Source organism: Cebidichthys violaceus, unplaced genomic scaffold (genome assembly GCF_023349555.1).
Source record: "Cebidichthys violaceus isolate CVI_PGR_0920_01 unplaced genomic scaffold, fCebVio1.0.p SCAF_23, whole genome shotgun sequence".
Taxonomy (NCBI): domain Eukaryota; kingdom Metazoa; phylum Chordata; class Actinopteri; order Perciformes; family Stichaeidae; genus Cebidichthys; species Cebidichthys violaceus.
Genome location: NW_027176406.1, coordinates 2,063,723 through 2,083,974, shown reverse-complemented (window position 1 = coordinate 2,083,974; position 20,252 = coordinate 2,063,723). Strand labels below are relative to the sequence as shown.

General features: G+C 43.3%; 4 protein-coding genes across 4 annotated transcripts; 1 reads left to right on the top strand and 3 right to left on the bottom strand.

Annotated features, from left to right (window-relative positions):
• Position 1: 1 nt before the first annotated feature.
• LOC137878114 (uncharacterized) lies at positions 2–7,757 on the bottom strand. The gene is made up of 18 exons (XM_068718231.1): positions 7,673–7,757; positions 7,235–7,415; positions 5,273–5,371; positions 4,914–5,063; positions 4,670–4,822; positions 4,426–4,536; positions 4,199–4,318; positions 3,926–4,012; positions 3,162–3,257; positions 3,004–3,078; positions 2,738–2,848; positions 2,511–2,630; positions 2,238–2,324; positions 1,857–1,994; positions 1,699–1,773; positions 1,351–1,390; positions 1,078–1,132; positions 2–794 (listed from the first exon to the last, which is right to left on the bottom strand). Exons 2-18 carry the CDS (start codon positions 7,238–7,240, stop codon positions 50–52), a joined length of 2,268 nt encoding a protein of 755 aa, XP_068574332.1. The 5' UTR covers positions 7,241–7,415; positions 7,673–7,757; the 3' UTR covers positions 2–49.
• A 1,888-nt stretch (positions 7,758–9,645) lies between these two features.
• On the top strand, positions 9,646–14,021 carry napsa (napsin A aspartic peptidase). The gene is made up of 9 exons (XM_068718234.1): positions 9,646–9,810; positions 10,166–10,319; positions 10,575–10,698; positions 11,049–11,167; positions 11,305–11,504; positions 11,752–11,874; positions 12,306–12,450; positions 12,595–12,693; positions 13,343–14,021. The coding sequence occupies exons 1-9, from the start codon at positions 9,743–9,745 to the stop codon at positions 13,502–13,504; spliced, it is 1,194 nt and encodes a 397-aa protein (XP_068574335.1). The 5' UTR covers positions 9,646–9,742; the 3' UTR covers positions 13,505–14,021.
• A 1,901-nt stretch (positions 14,022–15,922) lies between these two features.
• Positions 15,923–18,642, bottom strand: mief1 (mitochondrial elongation factor 1). Its single transcript, XM_068718232.1, has 4 exons — positions 18,496–18,642; positions 18,173–18,353; positions 17,582–17,853; positions 15,923–17,421 (listed from the first exon to the last, which is right to left on the bottom strand). The coding sequence occupies exons 1-4, from the start codon at positions 18,640–18,642 to the stop codon at positions 16,582–16,584; spliced, it is 1,440 nt and encodes a 479-aa protein (XP_068574333.1). The 3' UTR covers positions 15,923–16,581.
• Positions 18,643–18,805: 163 nt separating this feature from the next.
• LOC137878117 (mitochondrial ribosome and complex I assembly factor AltMIEF1-like) lies at positions 18,806–19,963 on the bottom strand. Its single transcript, XM_068718235.1, has 2 exons — positions 19,878–19,963; positions 18,806–19,055 (listed from the first exon to the last, which is right to left on the bottom strand). Exon 2 carries the CDS (start codon positions 19,016–19,018, stop codon positions 18,806–18,808), a length of 213 nt encoding a protein of 70 aa, XP_068574336.1. The 5' UTR covers positions 19,019–19,055; positions 19,878–19,963.
• Positions 19,964–20,252: the final 289 nt, after the last annotated feature.

Genomic DNA, 20,252 nt, shown 5'->3' with positions numbered 1-20,252 from the left:
CTCCAGTCTCTCTCACTCACACACACAAACCAACAAAAAGCTCTTTGATTCAACCAAACATTTCCCACATACGATTCAGGTGAAATAGTTCTTCCTGCAGATTTTTAGACAGCAGGCGAACTCTACCCGAAAACTTGCTTTTACTCGACTTCTTCAGTGTCTGACCATCATTTTCCGTAAAATACTGATCCATTTCCTTCGCAAAAGCCAGAAGCAGTCTCTCTGACGACAGCCCACACGTGTGTGTAAGAGAAGTTCCCCTATCCTTGGTTGTGTTATTCTTTAACACAAACTGTGACAGGTGTGCCATCTTCAGTGAATCCGGCTGGGCTCCTGCCCTCTGTAACCTGGCAATGTCGTGCCTTTGAAGCTCATTCATCCCACTGAGGATAAAGCCCAGGCAGTGTTCCAGATCGACAACGTTCCCCTTATAATCGTATACCAGTTTCTCAACTGTCATCCTATTCACAATCTTCTTTTTGGCCATGGCAGAGCGGGCGCCAATGCCCCCAGCGGACGCTACCATACCAACACCAACGGCTGTAGCAATCAGCGAGGCACCTAAGGTCGCTGGAGCGAAGGCGATACCCAAGACTGCGGTCACCCCTCCGATAGCACCTGTGGTGCCCCCAGCAATGTCCATGCTTTTGCCCTTCTTCTTCATCTTGTCCAGGCTGTCGGAGATGGAGCTGAACTCCGTGACGAGGTCTCGCAGGCTTTCCTTGCGTTTCATCATGAGGAGGTTGTAGAGACGCAGGGCCTTTCTCACATTCACCGCTCTCTGGCTTAACGATCTGCATAGGGTCAGTGACAAGAAAACCTGTTTCTTTATCTGGCTCATTCACTTCTGAAATTGTTTAGCCAATTAAGTTTCATTGACATTCAAGTTTTGCTACGCAAAAAGCCATGTTGCAATTAGATATCTCGAACTCTTCAACAGAAAACTGTAACTATCTACTTTGCATACTCTGAAGCAGTTTTTTTCCTCTAGACATGTTGTAACACAGAACTAATGGCACCAAAATGACACAGTTTGTGCACAAGAAGGAATTCATATGATAGTTTCTTTGTGGTTACCTGATTTCCTCCTCTATACTGAGGCCATACACTGATGAAGCCATGCCATCATATTCTGTTGGAGTGACAGCACAGAGCTGGATTAGCTGAAGTACACTTTGATCCTGCTCTTTGTTACTTGGGATGCTCCTTTTTGCATGGTGACTGATTTATTGATTTATCGCACATTTAAAATGACAAATTATTGGCAGTCAATACAATAACGTTTGATGCTTCTTTAGGCTTCAAGAAAATGACGCAATATCTATCTAGAAAACAAAATGTCTTACTTACTTGATACTCTTTTCAACCATCTCAACAGCCCATTGATGTCCTGAATAAAACAGGTTATATTCTTATCAAAAATCTGTCGCACAATCCCCCCCTTTTTATTCATTTTATTTTGTATCATTTATTCATCATTCTTTTTTATTTCCATTGCTTTATTTGTTTCTGTTGGTTAGACAATGCCATCTTCTGTGAACTGTACATTTGTATTATATGACACAGATTATTATTATTATTATGTCGTATACCTCTCATGTGGAGAGTTTTGTTTTAAAAGACATTGGTTGTAGAGAGACAATACATTTCATTCATGAAACTTCCTCAAACTTAATTAAAATTAATAAAAAGCTGTACCTCTGCATCCTCAGTGGTCTGTTGATGAGGAGAGTAGTGCCCAGTCTGGTAGCCTGCTGTTGGCCTCCCTAGTGACTGGTAGTGTTTAAAGGACACAGATTGATGGATCAGAATTGAATAAGAGCATACTATTGTCAATGACGTGATCTGTATCTCACCATCTTATCTACGTCTTCTGGCAGAACGTCCAGGTAGGGACGGTGCTCTATTTCACTGTACATCGTATCCGAAGGTTCCTCTGGTTCCTCCGGTTCAGGAGGTGGAGGTGGGGAGAAGGACGGTGGTGGTGGTCTGGTCTGTAATAATAAAACTGTAATTTTGAATCAACTTGGATGTCACTTTCAGTACAAACAGCACTTGGGCCGCCCCTCCCGAAATCTGCATTTCAGGCTGACTGACAGAACAGTCTGAAATAGAGAAGCCCTTTGTAGAAGTCATATTTTCTATTAGAGCATGAGGAAAAAGCACACGTCTCTCTGCACCTTTTGTGTCTGTGTTTTGGCCCCTTCATCACCTGAATTCTGCAGGAGCTCTCATACCTGTGGAGACGAGGTTCCGCCCAAGGAGTCAGAGCGGACGAGGGAGGACTGCCCGGGTCGAGGCGGAACTGCAGGTCTCTCTGTGGCCTGAAAACCAAAGACATTCACACCGTGGTTACATAACACGGTTGAAGGTGACCAAAACGTTGAACGTATTCCAACACGGTTGCTGAGCTTTCTTGATGTTGATTGTAGAGTTGGAATATTTACTCCTTACCCACACTCACAGAAAACACTGAGTCCATAATGCATAACTTTTAGCCTGTAATTTACCGTTGTACTATAAGTCCCGCAGAGGTTCACCTCCTCGTTAGAGAGAGCTGGTGACACTGGAGATTGTGGCACAAAGCTGATGTGGGGACTACTGGATTGCAGACCCTCATCACTGTCGCTCTATCCGTGATATTAAAAAGACAGAAAAAACCCCATTATTGAACACATTACAGGTGGTACATATCATACATAAAGGTTGGGATGAGGTGAAACATGTTAGCCCTTACCTCAGATTTTAGCGTCATTGTAGAGCTTGAACTGTAAGAGATGGAGGGAGGAGGGGGCCGTTCAGGCCGTGGTGCTGGAGATTGTGTTCTCTCAGAATTGACAGCTGGATTCTAGCAGAGAAATTAAGAAGGAGGAAGTAAGCTGTAGCTCTACAGTTGCCTTTGTATCATTTAAGTAATATTTCTAGTAAAAACACACATAGCAGTCTTTTAAGGAATAAAATGAAGCTCGCTATTTTGGTTCAAATGTTAATAAAAAGCTGTACCTCTGCATCCTCAGTCGTCTGTTGATGAGGAGAGTAGTGCCCAGTCTGGTAGCCTGCTGTTGGCCTCCCTAGTGACTGGTAGTGTTTAAAGGACACAGATTAATGGATCAGAATTGATTAAGAGCATACTATTGTCAATGACGTGATCTGTATCTCACCATCTTATCTACGTCTTCTGGCAGAACGTCCGTATCCTCTGGTTCCTCCAGTTCAGGAGGTGGAGGTGGGAAGAAGGACGGTGGTGGTGGTCTGGTCTGTAATAATAAACAAAGAAAATGACGTTGTGGCTCAACTCTGCTGCTCAAAGATACAACAACAGGGTTTCTCCAGAGCATACCATTAATACATGGTTTGGGGTCTTTTTCACACTTCCAGGAACATGGTCTTTCTATGGAGATACAAATATTAAGCCATGTTTGCAGCTTTGCACTAGAGCTATGACGTGGTTTGACTGGGAAAGACAATGATTTCTACTGACTTTTCTGTAAACTTCACCATTAGATTGACATTATGGATTTTGAATGAAATAATGGAGGGAGTTAAGTAAGTAATATTCCAACTAACATGAGAATGGCAGGTCATTATCTTTGATAATCTCCTAAACTAACTAAAAAGTGAGCCTTTCAAAGGATACTCTGTTGGTGCCTTCTCTTCTTCTCGATCTAGGAGACTCTTCGATTTATAGGGGAAATTACTTGTTTTTGAATCAACTTGGATGCCACTTTCAGTACAAACAGCACTTGGGCCGCCCCTCCCGAAATCTGCATTTCAGGCTGACTGACAGAACAGTCTGAAATAGAGAAGCCCTTTGTAGAAGTCATATTTTCTATTAGAGCATGAGGAAAAAGCACACGTCTCTCTGCACCTTTTGTGTCTGTGTTTTGGCCCCTTCATCACCTGAATTCTGCAGGAGCTCTCATACCTGTGGAGACGAGGTTCCGCCCAAGGAGTCAGAGCGGACGAGGGAGGACTGCCCGGGTCGAGGCGGAACTGCAGGTCTCTCTGTGGCCTGAAAACCAAAGACATTCACACCGTGGTTACATAACGCGGTTGAAGGTGACCAAAACGTTGAACGTATTCCAACACGGTTGCTGAGCTTTCTTGATGTTGATTGTAGAGTTGGAATATTTACTCCTTACCCACACTCACAGAAAACACTGAGTCCATAATGCATAACTTTTAGCCTGTAATTTACCGTTGTACTATAAGTCCCGCAGAGGTTCACCTCCTCGTTAGAGAGAGCTGGTGACACTGGAGATTGTGGCACAAAGCTGATGTGGGGACTACTGGATTGCAGACCCTCATCACTGTCGCTCTATCCGTGATATTAAAAAGACAGAAAAAACCCCATTATTGAACACATTACAGGTGGTACATATCATACATAAAGGTTGGGATGAGGTGAAACATGTTAGCCCTTACCTCAGATTTTAGCGTCATTGTAGAGCTTGAACTGTAAGAGATGGAGGGAGGAGGGGGCCGTTCAGGCCGTGGTGCTGGAGATTGTGTTCTCTCAGAATTGACAGCTGGATTCTAGCAGAGAAATTAAGAAGGAGGAAGTAAGCTGTAGCTCTACAGTTGCCTTTGTATCATTTAAGTAATATTTCTAGTAAAAACACACATAGCACGGTTTTAAGGAATAAAATGAAGCTCGTTATGCCCTCACAGTTGGCTCAGAAACTGAAGTCATATAGTGATTGCCTCTGTCGATTGTGGGTTTCCTGGAGATCAAACATTTGCTTCGAGGTGGTCTGGGAGGAGGAGGGCGTACAGGCAGAGGCGTCTTATAGTCTGCAGGATATTCACTGAGTTGGGAGCTCTGATGACATAGAGAAATGACAAAAAAATGAATGCATGCTAATTCATACACACTATTATGACTTAATCTTAGAGACAATATCACCACTCACCACCACACTGGTTGTATTGCTAGTCGTGTCTGCATAGTCAACAGTGTCGTTGTTGTTGTTGTTACACTGGGACTTTGGTTGTATTCGAGACCTGGGACGAGGCACAGGCTTGACTTTAACCTCTGACTGGCTTCCATCTGTGACAGCAGGCTGACAAAAAAAACAACTTAAGTGAAGCAAAATGTCTAGTAGTGCATGAGAACATATTGCTCAATAATCATCAAGTCTATACCAAGAAGTTCAAGCTCAAGGATTTCTATTTTTCTCCGCTTCCTCAAAAGATGAAACACGACACATCAAACACCATTCAACGATTAATGCATTCAGATGAACCACTTTGAACAGGAACTCATGTTTACCACTGGTTCATCCCGGTCTTCGTAGGCCAACTGTCCGACATCAAAGGAGCTGGTGATAGTAGACTTCATTGGGCACTTTGTCCTGGGGGGTTTGGGCGTCTATGGGGTAGAAATGAATGGTCTGGTACTTCAACTATTGAGATCAGAGCAAAGGCTACCAAACAATCTTGGTTTAAGATTGCGACGCGTGCACTGTATCGCTGTGTTGTCCTTCTCTTTGTACATGATTACATTTTTTAAATAATACACTGTATATTTGCTCTTCAGCAACTCAAACCCCTCAACACATTTAAGTGAATGATCACCACACATATCCCTCATTTCATTTATGGATTTGGGATTTTGGTATAATGAAGAATTAGATTCTGACACTGGCGCCCTCTTTAAGACACAGAACAGACCTAAAGGCCTTTATAATGTCAGTTGATGTTGTGCTTTAGTGGTACGTATTTCTTCATTCTTTTAGTCAATGAAATTACCCCAAATCAGTTGACACACATTGTCCGTGGGGCTTTCTGGGACCGTCTTTTCCCGGTTAAAAGTCTTGATTGCCATACTTTTTACAGGAGACAGATGTTCATAATTTGTGTTTGAAGCTAAATGCTGTTTGTCATGAAGAATAATCGAGGGCATTTTGATGTCATAGTATGAAAAGCACAGGTGTGCGTGTCGCATCACTGTCACACTACCATGACTTACTGGGACCCTTGAACAGAACAGAGCCACCGTTCATGTTATTAGTAACACCTGTGTTTTCCAAGTCAAAATGTCTGCTGTAAAAAACTAAAAACTAAAAATGCTCATGGTAACTGTTGCCGTTCCGGTTTATCAATTTTGATGATTTCAGACAAACTTTTTCTGAATCCAGAGCACAGTACAATAAAAACATTATATATATATATATATATATATATATATATATATATATATATATATATATATATATATATATACATATGCATTGTATCACACCCTTCAAGGAAGTAATCACATTCACGGTGACTTACTGTAGATCCATTTTTTTTCTGACAGACTGTTGGCAGACAAGTTAATAAGCACTGTGCAATTATGTGATGAGATCCAAGCTCTGTCTATCCGCCAAAGAAAAAAATATGTTTGCAATGCGTTGTAAAAGAAAAACAACAGCTGAGTTGAGATCTGCATTGTTCACAAGAGCAATATAAGCCTTCCTGCAACACTGCTATTTCCCTTTGCATTGTAATTGTTGCTTCTCACTGTTGACCTCTACATTGCAATAGACATTTTGTGTCTAAAAGCATCTTACTAGTACAACAGTTGGACATTTGTTTCAACAGCAGGATTGCAGCGCTGGTGCAATCATGTTTTCATGAGCTCACATCACTGGTTTGTTACGTTAAACTGGACTCCAGCATTTTCCCATTGGTGCTTTGGTTGATGCTGCTGTTTCAGTTTGAGCTCATGTGTCAATGCCTGGCCCGAAATCTTACCGGCTAACTGGCTGCGCTTTCCCTCATGACAAGTCAAAATGTCTGATGTAACTTATTAATGTACAGACCTCCAGATATAATATCCAATAACAAATAGTATTTTTTTCAGTGAATTGGTAATGCATTTAATCAGGGGTGGGAGAAACACTCAGATCTTTATATACATTTAAATATGGGGCTCCTATACAGTGCCGGGTATCTTAATCCTTAAAGATACATCAGAATTGATTTGTTAATTTATATTTTTTACGGAAGTAAAGTTAAAGTAGCTCAAAGTTATACTTAAGTACACTACTTAAGTAAATATATATATATAGTTACATTCTACCACTGCATGCACCTCACATGTGAGTTTCTGAATCTCTGAATGTAAGTGGAGGGAGAAAAAAGGTGGAACCAGATACACCCTCCAAAGTTAGAATCTGTATCATTTAGGCCCAACCTAAAAGACATATTTGACTATTCATATGCAATAGAAAGAGTTGATTCTTACCATCATGTTTATCAGTTATCAGGCCTCTTTATTTCACTGTTCCCTTTGATTCTATAGTTACGGCTCCAGTAAGAAATGGTCAGACGATTTCCCCATGCCTTTACATGCCTTTACTCTCTTCAGGCCATAGATGCCATCGATGCCTTTTCCTCTCTGTCGTCCCGTCAAAGGTGTGATTTACCTGCGATGTCACAAACGAGAAAAGAATGTGGGGGAGGACACTTTTTGAAAAATGTCCACATTTACATAAACAACAAGTGGAAAGAAGGCTACATTTTGTCTAACATCTACACGGACACAAACTTGACATCGTCAGCTATGAGGATGTCTCATAGACGTCCAGTCATTACCTGAAGGCTTACCCTAACGTTAACCATCAGCACTACATGCCAAACCCCACCCTTAACTCAAAAATAACCCCAAAGTTTAATGGTTTACCTTTTGGAGGACCTGCTTTTCTGAACAGCTCGAAGTCTGATTGAAGATGATGGACGGTGTGTGGGTGTGTGTGTGTGTGTGTGTGTGTGTGTGTGTGTGTTGATTTATTGTGCGTATGCCAGTCTTTATGTCAATGTAGTTCTGTTTTCTGTGGAATTTAAAAACTTGTTCAACAGGCCAAGGGAGTGTCTGCTTTGAGATGATGTCTGCGAATGCTTTCAGGCTTTGTCAGAAAGGGCAAGGGTTGAATGGTGGCTTGGATGACTCATCCTGAATTGTTATTATATGTGGTTTGGATTTTAAACTATTCTTTTATCAGTCATAATTGCATGCAACTGAGTGACATATTTAGTTTGACCTTAAAATAAGAGTTTTCTGGGAATTGTGCTCATTCGCTTTCTTGCCGAGAGTTAGAGGAGGAGATTGATACCACTCCCGTGGCTGTACGGTAACTGTGCAGGTGGAGCCAGCAGAGGGTTAGCTTAGCTTAGCATAAAGAAGGGAAATGGGGGGAAAAGCTATAGGATGCATGGTTCTGTCCAAAGGTAACATAAACAGTTCACAAGCACCTCTAATGTTCATTAGAGCCCCTCTTTTTTTTTTTTACATATGCACTACAACTGAACTTATGTAGACGTTACCAGTAGGAGCTGTATCTTAATGCAGACAACCCCCTGTAAAACAGAGAATTGTAATTTTTACCCTGTGTTTTTGTATGGATTATACAAAAAAGATATAAATTAATTTGTGAGCTTTAGAGGTGCTAAAGGGGTAACTCAGCTGTTTCCCACTGTTTCCAGTCTTTGTGCTATGCTAAGCTAGCCAGCTGCAAGCATGAGAGGCAGCTATCAATCTTTTCATGTGACTCTGAGATAAAATAAAACAAGGGCCACAAAAAATAAAAAGTAGAACAGATGTAGGTATAAACATTTAACAATTTAACATTTAACATTGTACAATATAAGTATATAATATATATATATATATATATATATATATATATATATATACATATATTATACCATGCAGGGACATATTAATATAGTGGTATGCATCTTAAAGCCAAAGGCAGCCAGGACGCCCCCTGGAGGAACTCTCCTATGTCTAAAAAAATAAACTGTGATGACGTTAGTTTAACCTCAGTTTAGGGTTGGAGACAATTTATTTTTAAAGAAATACTTCAATTGGGGGATCTGCAAGAGACAGATATGAAAAAGAATAGCTTGAATTGAAGCAGCGCAGGCAGACATGTCTTGACTTTTGACTCCCTCGTAGGGTTCAGACTCCAAAAGCACTGGACTCAGAAGCATTTTACATTGGACCTTCTCTGACTCTCAGTGGAGGGCCCCTTCAATAAAGAGTATGTGTTGCAAACTGTGGACATGGAGCTTGTCGAGGTGTAACAAAAGATGCCATTGGGCTGCATTATGGGATGTGTAGGATCTGGTGATCTTGAAGCTTAATCCACTAAAAGTGTTAACCAAAATTGTGTAATCTTTTTCTTTTTCTACCGAATTGCAATTTTATACAACTGGAGTATCTATGTCATAAGGAGAGGTGGCATTGCCATTCATTAGGCGTCCCAAACCCACGAAATTCTTTACCAGAGTGCAAGATTTGATAAAGTCGAGGCCAACAGCATACTTACTTCCTTACTTATCTGTAGGATTTAGTCTGTGTGGTTAGTTTTATAGATTCTCTGTGGAAAGGTATTTCTGTGAACTGTTAAAATAAAGTTTTCTATTATATGAAACGTTTTCTCGGCCGCGGTTGAACACAATGTGCTAGTATGTGCCCTATCAGTCGTTTCACAGTCAACTCGTGACCACTAGAGCCCTAGTCCACCGGTCTGTAATGCGGGATGATGTCCATCTTGTTCCACCAATAGGAGCGCCTCACTGATTATTTTTCCTCCAATCGCTGCGCCACAAAACGGAGGAAACCGAGTAAAGGCGGACTTTGCCGAAGGGCTTTCACTTAGCGTTCTGCGTCAGCTGAGACCTGTGAGTTGGTGCGCTCGTTAGTGCCAGAAACATTACAAAAGTGTGTGTTATTTCTACGAGGACAGAAATGACACGCCTGAGGATATTTAGTTTAATCGGGGCGCTGCTGATAACACAAAGCGCCGCCATATTCAGGTAAATACCTTTTATCAGCTGATATTTTGGCAACATTTCATAGCAGCAGACAAGCGGTCTTCGTTGAATGCAAGTTAATGTTTGCGCGCGCGTGTGATAACTTCCTTGTTGTGTTCTCTGGTAACGTTAGCCCCACGTGTTTCCAATTACGTTTTATAAGTATTCACCTGCAATAATGGCTCTAGTGCACGTGAGATGATGTCGGCTCTGCAGTTTAAACCGTTACAAACTTCGCGTGAAATTAAAAGCGGTCGCGCTCTTGTACCAGGAAGCACTCTTACACACACACACACACGCGCGCGCGTGGTCGCGCCCGAAGTATTTAATTAAATAATTACCTTTTCCTCATCTGCAGAGTGCCACTTCATAAAACCAGGAGCCTGCGCCGCCTGATGAGCGACAATGGGATGTCTGTGGAGGAGCTCCGGGCTTCAGCGAGGAGCACCGGAGCGCCGGACACCTCCACCTCCCCCGCTGTGCCCGCAGAGAGGCTGACCAACTTCATGGACGTATGTCTTCTACTTGAAATAGCAGATAAAGCCCTGATGTCAGCAGAACGTCACTGAGGTTCATAGTGAGCGAGTGGGAATGATGGAGGTATTAGATTTAGACATCCCCGGTATCGTAGGTTTCCATCATGCCTCTGACTTTAAATAACAGAGTGGACAACACGGATCAAAAACTTTGTATTAGTTACAGCTGTGCATGCTTTTGGTTGAATGTCTTCTGCTGCAGATCTCAGCGTTTATCCACTGTCTCCTCAGGCCCAGTACTACGGGGTGATCAGCATCGGCACCCCCCCGCAGGACTTCACTGTGCTGTTTGACACCGGCTCCTCCAACCTCTGGGTGCCCTCCATCCACTGCTCCTTCTTTGACTTGGCCTGCTGTGAGTGACTCTTTCAGCCTGACAGCTATCGGAGTATCTGTTGGCCACGCCCCCTGGAAGATGCTTGCTGTATTTACCAAGAAGTAGTGACTAAAATATCACACTACTTCTTCTTTTTAATTCCTTTAGAGTTCTATTAATGATAATTAACTGCATTATTTATAGCTGAATTGATTATTCAGTGTAACAAATAGACTTAACAAATAGACTTTAAAACTTTTAAACTTTAAACATTCTGATGTAAATAAAAAGTTGTAACCCCAAATACATGTAAAAGGTAAAAAATTTTGTGTACTGAATCCACAAATGCTGTAGAATATAATTGTTGACCGATTGTCCTCTCTCGTTAGGGATTCACCATCGCTACAACTCCAAGAAGTCAAACACATTCGTCAAGAACGGCACAGCGTTCTCCATCCGGTACGGCCGAGGCAGCTTGTCTGGCTTCATCAGTGGAGACACCGTCTCTGTGAGTTTGAAAAACACTCACTCACATGACCTCTTCTGTTTAACGGCATTCCTCAATTATAGCGGTCACGCCGTTCCTATCAGTTCATTAAAAGACTTCTGTTTTTTTGCCATTCGCATTGGCGTCTCTCCTTGCAGATTGCAGGGATGTCTGTTCCTAGCCAGCAGTTTGGTGAAGCGGTGAAGCAGCCTGGCATCACATTCGCAGTGGCCCGGTTCGACGGGGTCTTGGGCATGGCCTACCCCTCCATATCAGTAGCTAAAGTCACCCCGGTGTTTGACACGGCCATGGCAGCCAAGCTGCTGCCCCAGAACATTTTCTCTTTCTACATCAGCAGGTTGGTGTCCGACAGAAGCAGCACGGAAGAACAGGCTCGAAATTATATTAATAATAATAATAATATTGTAATCGCTGCCTTGTGTTTTGGTTTAACTGTTGGTCAGAGAGACCTTGTGGTGCGTCACGGCTGCCGCCAGTTGTTAATTCAACAACTGTGGGTTTTTTCACAGATGTGAAACTAGTTGGCACATGAGGGTGTTTGTTGTTTACGCAGGAAGTCATGTATGTCCACCCCCGTCTCTTAGAGACCCAAAAGCAGCAGTAGGAGGAGAGCTGGTGCTGGGTGGGACAGACCCCCAGTACTACACCGGAGACCTGCACTATGTCAACGTCACCCGAAAGGCCTACTGGCAGATCCAAGTGAGCGGGTGAGAAAGAACCCGTTGTTGTTGTTGTTGTTGTTGTTGTTGTTGTTGTTTATGATGATGATGATGATAATAATAATAATAATAATAATAATAATAATAATAATAATAATAATAATAATAGGGAACTGGAGTAATGAAGTAACTTGTAACTGAAAATAGTATTCTAACTGGGAGCCTCCTCACATAAAGCATGCCCAGTGTGAATGACTGTGAGGCCTCTCAAACTACCACACCATGAAAGGCTCCTGTCATATATTCTTTAATGTCTAATACTTTTCTACTGCAGTCATGACGCATGAAAATGTTCACTTATTATAATATAGTTTAAATGAGTGTTCTCTTGCTCTTACAAGCTGCACGGCAACATATTTCTTAGCAGGTGTTGTAAACAACTTGTACATTTTGTCCGTCTGCCCCGCCCTGCCTTGCAGAGTTGATGTTGGCGACCAGCTGACTGTCTGCAAAGCCGGTTGCCAGGCTATTGTCGACACGGGAACATCTTTAATTGTAGGTCCTGTGGAGGAAGTCAGAGCGCTGCACAAAGCCATCGGAGCTCTGCCCCTGCTGATGGGAGAGGTAGAGCTGACGCATAACAAAGCTATGATGTTCTTGTATCCCAGATGTGACTTTTAGAAACCGTCAGTGGAGCTCTCGCTCACTTTGGGGTTTTTTGGGCCTCTTGAGATCATTCCAGCATGTTGTCCTCTCCCTCTGCTCTAGTACTGGATCGACTGTAAGAGGATCCCATCCCTCCCCGCCATCACCTTCAACATTGGAGGGAAGATGTTTAACCTGACTGGAGAGGATTATATCATGAAGGTAGATTCACTCACGGATGACCTTTTTTAAATTTAGTCACTGCCGGTTATTTAAACCAATTAAAAGGTGTTTAGTTACTAAAACCAACAATACATTCATTGATCCTTTTACAACAAGTGGTTGTGTAGCGAAAGACGACGGCTTATTCTTCTGAGCCATAGACGTCCACTGTTTATTGCAAAACACGTCAATGAGTCACAGCGTTACAGTGTGATGTGTCCCTTAATTGACGAACATGGGAGTTGTACTTCATTGTGAGACAATTCAACAGACGCTAGCGCACAAATCTGTAGCTACAATTAGTCCCCAACAAAAGTTATTTACTCCTGTTTGACACATTTTAAAAGTTACTTCAGTAGGAACACATTTGGGTTGGGGCTGACACGGGATGGGGAAGTTGTACAGTATTTTTAGACGGGTTAAAGCACTTCATGGGATTTGATAACAGCTATAGAACATTGCCAGCCTTTGCTTTTTTAAATGTTTTGTTTGTCTCATTATATAATTAAGTTTTAGGGCATGAGCTTGATGTATTGATCTGCATTATATATATCTCCTTGGTGTATTGAGACAGACTTGGGTTAAACGTGTGACCCAATCTTTTACTTTTGTAAAAATGAAACGAATGTCTTTCTCCTCTTTGCTGCAGGAGTCTCAGATGGGTTCACCGATCTGTCTGTCAGGCTTCATGGCCATGGACATCCCGCCCCCCGCCGGGCCCCTGTGGATCCTGGGAGACGTGTTCATCGGGAAGTACTACACCGTGTTCGACAGGGCCGCCGATCGTGTGGGGTTTGCCCCGGCCAAGTAGTTCACTGAACACCGTGTGAAATATGTTGCAGTTCTCGTTTCTAGCAGTATTTGATTTTCATAAACGTTATTTCATTTCCAGCAATTTAAAGCATTGAATGGTTTCTGTTGATCACTGAAGAACCTGGCTTCGTCTGCTGGATGAAGTATGGATGCTACAATAATATTCATCTCCACACATTTAGCAAGGAGGGAGGATGTTCTGTGAACAGAGTTCTTATTGAACTGCTTAACTCATTTCTTGCACTCCTCTGAAGCTGCTTTTGATTTAATCAGACTGATGCATTTCGACGTATTTGTGCCGTTTTTACTTTTTGTGATGTAGATGCTTGAGCAGAACAAATGCAATTTAAGTTTTGGGATGGAGTTTTGTTTCATTCCTAACAGTCCCACATTTCCAGTTGCCGATGTCTAATGATGGATATAATTGGGGTTGCTTTTGTACATTGGTGATATCTCAACTATGTGCATTTTATACCAAATAACCCTGAATAAAACTTGATTTGTCAAACTTTGAATGGATTTGTTTAGACTGATCTTTCATCATGTAACAGTAAGTCTTTCACACTCAATCCTTATAAATGAAATCAAGCACAGATAAACCTACAGAATGTAACTTAACATTTAATGAAGTAAACAAAGTGCTGCAAGGTTCAACTCCAGAGCTGAACTGGGAAAAAAAAAAAAAAAAAGCTGGGGAAGAATACACAGCATGCAACAGACTATGGCTAGTATGAAGCCCACAAGGTAGAGGTAGTGATCTACTTTGGGTTTTTGTCTTACAACAGAAATGTGGCACAGTGAATGTCCTCCCTTCAGCACAGCAGTGATTTGTAGCATAAACTAGGTCTGCAGAGGAAGACCTAGTTCATGCAAACAAAGAGCTTCTGTGGATTCACTTTAGATTAGTACATCCACAACAAAGCACTTAATAAAGCACAATAAGTGACGCTTTACATGTTGAATGTATGCAAATAAATAGTCTGCTCTTATTTTGGTTACAAATGTACAATAAATACAAAAATAGTCACCCGCTTCTCCGTTATCTGGATGATTATTGTTTAACTGAATGTACAACAGGACTATAAACAAATCCCTCCGTATTGAACACTACACAAACTGAGGGGACACTTGCTCCATATCACTGCATTTCATTTTCATTCTAAGGCTAGAGGTGAGAACAAAGAGCAACCGCGTGGTTATTCTGGACATGTTTCGGGTTATTCATTTAAAGAGACAGTCTGGCAGCTATTGTTGAAGTGACTCCACCTATTGTCTCCTGCACCGAAGCTGCTTTTATATAACTGAGATCGTGATCTGATTGAGAGGGATCTACTCACAGATCCTCAGAGAGGTTAGCACCTGTAATCTAAGAATACACGTAGTGATCACCACCACGGCTCATGTTGTTGGTGCCAAGCACTTAATGTGCAGGGCCACAACGTCCTGTGTGTCGAGGCCTCGCTTACGGCACTAATCCGTGTCTGGGTACCTGCTCCAGACAGACAGGGCACCTATGCATGACTCAAGTTTAATGTGGACGGGAACAGGTGTGCACACAGAGACACAGGTAACAAACTACAGAGGTAACGAGCTCCGTGCTCTCACTGCAATCAGGCCAGGAAGTTAATATTGAGAGGAATACTGAGTTATTACCATGGTTACAGAAGTGTGTTGTTGGTAACCGCTGTGAGAGACAGACACTAAAAAAATGAAGTGTCCCGTCAATACTGAAAGAAATGACCTTGAGGGAAAGAGAGGAACTAACATTGAAATTAAAGCAAAAACCAGGAGACAAAAGCACTTTCAGAAGGTCCTACTGAGACAATTTTTAAACTTACGAACATTTGACAGTGCAAAATAACCCGTGACGGAGGTCGTAAAAGATTTTTTCTTTAAACAAGATAAAGCATATTAGACCCGTGCACCAAAGCAACAAATGTGAGACTGAAGAACCTCTTTTTCATAAACAAAGAGCAGCTCTGTATTAGATGGACAGTCACATGAAGATCTTTTTCCGTTCTCGACAAAATAAGTGTGCGAGAAAATGGTGGCGCTGTCTGTATTGTTCAAATGTCATGATCACGGACAAATCAGACATTTGACGTTTCCATAAATGGTAGCACGTTCCGAACTCTACATCCGATACATAGTTGAACGGTGAGAAATATTACAAATACACAACATACAACTCATTGTATATCCACCGGTTTGATTTCTAGATCAGGTAGATAACACATGCAAGCCGCACACATTCCCATCACAGCCCGTTTGTTTTCAAAAGATCCCTGGAAACATGGGCAGCGTACATTCTGCACGCAGCCACTGTATTAATGAAGTTATTCAGACAGCTTCATTTCAAACTGAACTCTAGCAGTATTTCATATTAAGTGTGGTAACAAAAAAGGAGCATGAAAAGACAGTTAACGTGTCTCTTTGGGCTGATCAACAATTTATTAGCTTTTAGGTTGGCATACACACAATCAACGTCACACCCTATCCCTCGACACAGTGGCTTGGACCCATCTCAAAACAGAGTAAAAGACATTTAACTGCATTGGACATGTCTGTCCTGCAAACCCTCTCCAACAGGTTAAAAAGAGCTCAGAGATGATGCAGGCGTACATTTGGATACGGACCAACCAATGCAGCTCTTTAGAACCCGACAGCACGTCTAACCTTAACTTCATTAATACAATGGCTTTAGTGAGAGCCACGAAGTCCCATGGGCCTTCACTTTCAAAAGATTAAAATAGTATTTGCATGATCACACCACATGTAGCTTTTAAGTCAAGGCTCACGCGAATCTCAAGACTAAGTAACTGCTACTCTCTGTGTGTGTGTGTGTGTGTGTGTGTGTGTGTGTGTGTGTGTGTGTGTGTGTGTGTGTATGTCACACTTTCTCACTGACGGCATTTAAGACTGAAGAGGCCGAGGATGATTCCATGCTGCTGCTGTTGTTGTTGTTTTTTTTCTCCCCAGAAACCTCATTATGGCTCGAGGTCACGATTGCCCACAAAACAGTGGTTGACGTTTCAAAGCCGCGTTGCTGTGTAGTGCCGTTCTTGCACAAGGTTGTCAGGGATGGGGCGGCTGGGCCACGGCAGTTCTCAGCAGCCCCTCGGGATCCGAGAGGGCGCAGTAGAGCGTGTACCCCAGCTCGTCCACTTCCTGTTCAGTCAGCTCACAGAATAAGTTAACTTTAGGGCTGAGGGCGCACAGCAGCCTCCCCGACTCTAGATGTCCCACTAGTGCTCGGAGTAGCTGCATGAAGCGGTCGGCCAGCGCCTCCTGGGTCCAGTCGCCTTCTTTTTCGCAAAGCAACAAGATGGCGTTGGTGAGCTGGCTGGCGTTGAGCCGGTTCAGGGCGGGGTTGAGCTTGCACACGGCCTTCGCCAGCTTCAGGCAGGCGCATCGGCAGCCTCCGTCCTCCTGGTCCAGGGCCCTGAGTCTCGCCGTCTCAGCCACGCGGAAGCTCTGCCGCCACAGGTTTTCGTGCCGCTCTGCGGCAAGTCGGTGCGGTTTAGCGATCAGCGAGGTTCCGTCCTCCATCACGAGTAACGGTAGGAAGTCCACGTACAGTTTTCGGTCCGTCTCGTACTGCACCTCCAGGGTCAGTGTTTCTGAGGGAACCACAGGACGAATGATGTAGTCAAGGACACTCCCTATAGCTGGCCAGTTGATGGAGCCGGCCACAAGCTTGTCAAAGACCTCGAGGACCGATTTAGGGGAGAGGTAGCCTCCGACCATGCATCGGTCCCAGTAGCTGCTGCTCCGCGGGAAATACTCCAGATTCTCCCTGCGGACGAGCCAGAAACCCGGAACATTCATGATGGTGTCCTCCCCGGGGATGGACGACCACAGGTTCTTCTCCAAGATGAGAGGCACCATGAGCTGGGCGTGGTCTGCTGTCACCACCTAAGAGGATGGAAGAAAGGGGATAAAGCAGAGAAAAGCATGGGCGGCTGAAGATTTTTACAAACCAAATGCTTTCTCAAAGTGACGCAACTATCAAATGACAGTTGAAATTAAGATTCTTTTGTCTAAAAAGTAGGATCAAATGTAAGTAGCCTCTTACCTGCAGGTCATCATACAGACTGCCACTCAGGTACATCTCTCTGAGAGGCATGTCGGGCAGTTTGGCGTGGAGGAACACTCTGAGTTCGGCACAGATGTCCAAAGCAGCCCTCCGTGCCACAGCCTGCTCCTCGGTCGGGATGTTAACGTTATTTTGGTAGAACACCCACAGATGTTCCTGCAGGGACAGACGCATTCGGGCCCGCTGCAGGTCTGACTGAGTGGCGCCGCTGCCTCCCACAGCAGCTCGACCCACAGCCCTCCGCAGACAGTCTGAGGAGATTAGAAGCGATTGAAAGTTTTTGAAAAAGGAGGTAGTGGGCAAAGTTGAAAAAAGACATGAGAGGCATGGGTTTGTTGTTGTTTGTCAAATACTAAATTAAGGGGCTTCTACAGTATTTGAGAAAGTATAACATCTAGCTGACTAACAACTGTGCTACAAGGAGCCGACACCCACTGTAAAGGAAGAGCAAGAATCCTCCAGATAGGTTGTCTGTCAACAAATTAAAATGACAGCTGGCTGAAAGTCGAAACCACAAAACAGGCATGTCAATACTGCATGATACAACATGGTAAAAACATGTTTCCTCACCTGGTTCAAAAGCATGTGAGGAAGTGGGCAGAGACTGTAGAGACCTGCTAACCGTGGACTTCATGTCATGGTTGAGTACCCGTGGTGACGAACCCATCCAGGCGGGCTCCTCCCAGCTTCTCTTTCCCGTCGGCTCGATATTGGTGGGGCTGGTGGGCGCGCTTATGGCACGGTCATACATCTGCACAACAAAGACTTGTGAGCACATCGTTCACGTCGGTATGGACGCTGAAGTAAGAGCGTTTTACTCCCCCGTCATCACACATGGGAGTGGAAGGGTGAGAAGATAAAGAAACGTTGGAGATAAATCACCTCTCACTTACTCTTTTGACAGCAAGCGTCGCAATGCCGAGCATGGCCGCTCCTCCCACTCCCAGCACAAGCTTGGCATTGGAAAGCATGAAGTCAATGGCTGTGCCAATCCCATTGTCATCTTTCTTCCCTTTGCGGTCTCCGTTCACCCCCGCCATCTTACCACTGAAAACAGAGGAGACAAGGACAGAGAGTAAGACAGAAGGACTTTGTTCTGTTGCTTAGCTCAGAGACACTGATTGAATATTGAAACCCACCTGGGTGATACACCTCCAGATGATCTTTAAACCACCTGCAGATGACCCGGGACCCCTTCCCCCCCTACATAAGCCCACCCAATCGGCTGTTGAGGAAGAACTGGCCCCTCCTCAGCGCGTCCTCCTTATCTTCAGGTATCGTCAGGGCTTGGCAGCGGCGAAACTCGCGAGCCACGGCACGGCGATAGTAATTGCGGTCGGTGTACTGAAGGTGACGGCCTGCGCGGAGCAGCGCCCGGTACAGCTCCAGCACGGCACTGCGAGACCAGCCGCCCATTAGGGACTACACATGGAGAGGGGGGACACCCTGGCTCCTGGGGAAAGGAGAGCAGAAGTCATGTGATGAAGGAACCGACAGGAGAGATAGCAAAGCTGCATCATTTTTTTGGATGCAATGTGCGAAAAGAACACAGCAACCTTATCTATAATGTGAGAAAGTTCATAGAAAGCACTTAGAAATCATACAGAAGGCACAGGTTAAGTTACCTTAAGTTATCTTTCACTCTTGGTTGGTTATCACTCTGTTATAAATATTAGTATGTAGGTATACAAAAAGAAAAGCATTATCCCAAAATTCATCCATGACTAATGCAGCAAATATTTTGTTCAATCCGTCTCTGCCTTTGGAGAAAAGCAGGTAATTTATTAAATTTGTATTTAAGCCACCTTTTTAACATAAGGTTTAAAACGACCTGCTCCTTTGACAGTTTGTATGTCGTCTGTTGGGCAGCACCAACGGTTCACACTGTCAGCTAGCAGAGACTGTAATGCTGGTTAATGTTAGCAACCACCTAAATGTGACCACCTAGCTTAACATCGTGGCTCTCTATCACCCTTATTTCTAACTACTGTTATGTGACTATTGACTCTACCCGCCGTGAAATAATGGCATTGTAATCTACCAAGGTTAATTTAGTCTTTAGAAAATGGCTGTTTTAGCGGAGAGTCACACATTCACTCACTCTTGATTAGCTTGTTAGCTTAACACGCTAACTAGCTGTAAGGCTACGAAAGCGCTGACCTTACCTTTAGCCAGCCTTATTGACAAGACACACTCACAGAAAAAGTGCGGAAAATAAAGTGGAAGCAAGAACACAAGTACACAAACTATTAAAAAAACAAACGCAGAAACCTACGTTTCAGAAATTAGACCAGCGATGATTATGTCTTCAGCTTCAGACAGCGGTAGGGCTCATCTCAAGCCGGGGGTCAGATTCGACAGTGACAACCGGAAGCGGATAGTTGACTACTCACATACTACATCCGGGTTATTTTTATTTTATAACAATACATTTTACAATTTGATATAATTGATTTATTATTACTTTACTCCTGTCCTATTCGTTACTAATTATCTGTTTACCGCATCTGATAGATTTTACATGAAGCATTCAAGAATTGTGAAAATCATGTTTGTGTGTCTCTATGTGTATCATAGACCTTTTATGATATAATAATTACTTCTGGTTGTTGCTATGATCAATTCATATAAAGTGAGACTGTGACATAGA

Coding starts and splice junctions, on each gene's coding strand:
- LOC137878114 (XM_068718231.1), bottom strand. Junction 3,079..3,161: donor CAGAAGACGTAGATAAGATG/GTGAGATACAGA, acceptor AAACACTACCAG/TCACTAGGGAGGCCAACAGC. Junction 2,849..3,003: donor AGACGACTGAGGATGCAGAG/GTACAGCTTTTT, acceptor TTTCTCTGCTAG/AATCCAGCTGTCAATTCTGA.
- napsa (XM_068718234.1), top strand. CDS start 9,743: ATGACACGCCTGAGGATATTTAGTTTAATCGGGGCGCTGCTGATAACA. Junction 11,168..11,304: donor TCAGTGGAGACACCGTCTCT/GTGAGTTTGAAA, acceptor CTCTCCTTGCAG/ATTGCAGGGATGTCTGTTCC. Junction 12,451..12,594: donor TGCCCCTGCTGATGGGAGAG/GTAGAGCTGACG, acceptor CCTCTGCTCTAG/TACTGGATCGACTGTAAGAG.
- mief1 (XM_068718232.1), bottom strand. CDS start 18,642: ATGGCGGGGGTGAACGGAGACCGCAAAGGGAAGAAAGATGACAATGGG. Junction 18,354..18,495: donor CGACGCTTGCTGTCAAAAGA/GTAAGTGAGAGG, acceptor TTTGTTGTGCAG/ATGTATGACCGTGCCATAAG. Junction 17,422..17,581: donor GTCTGTATGATGACCTGCAG/GTAAGAGGCTAC, acceptor CCATCCTCTTAG/GTGGTGACAGCAGACCACGC.
- LOC137878117 (XM_068718235.1), bottom strand. CDS start 19,018: ATGGGCGGCTGGTCTCGCAGTGCCGTGCTGGAGCTGTACCGGGCGCTG.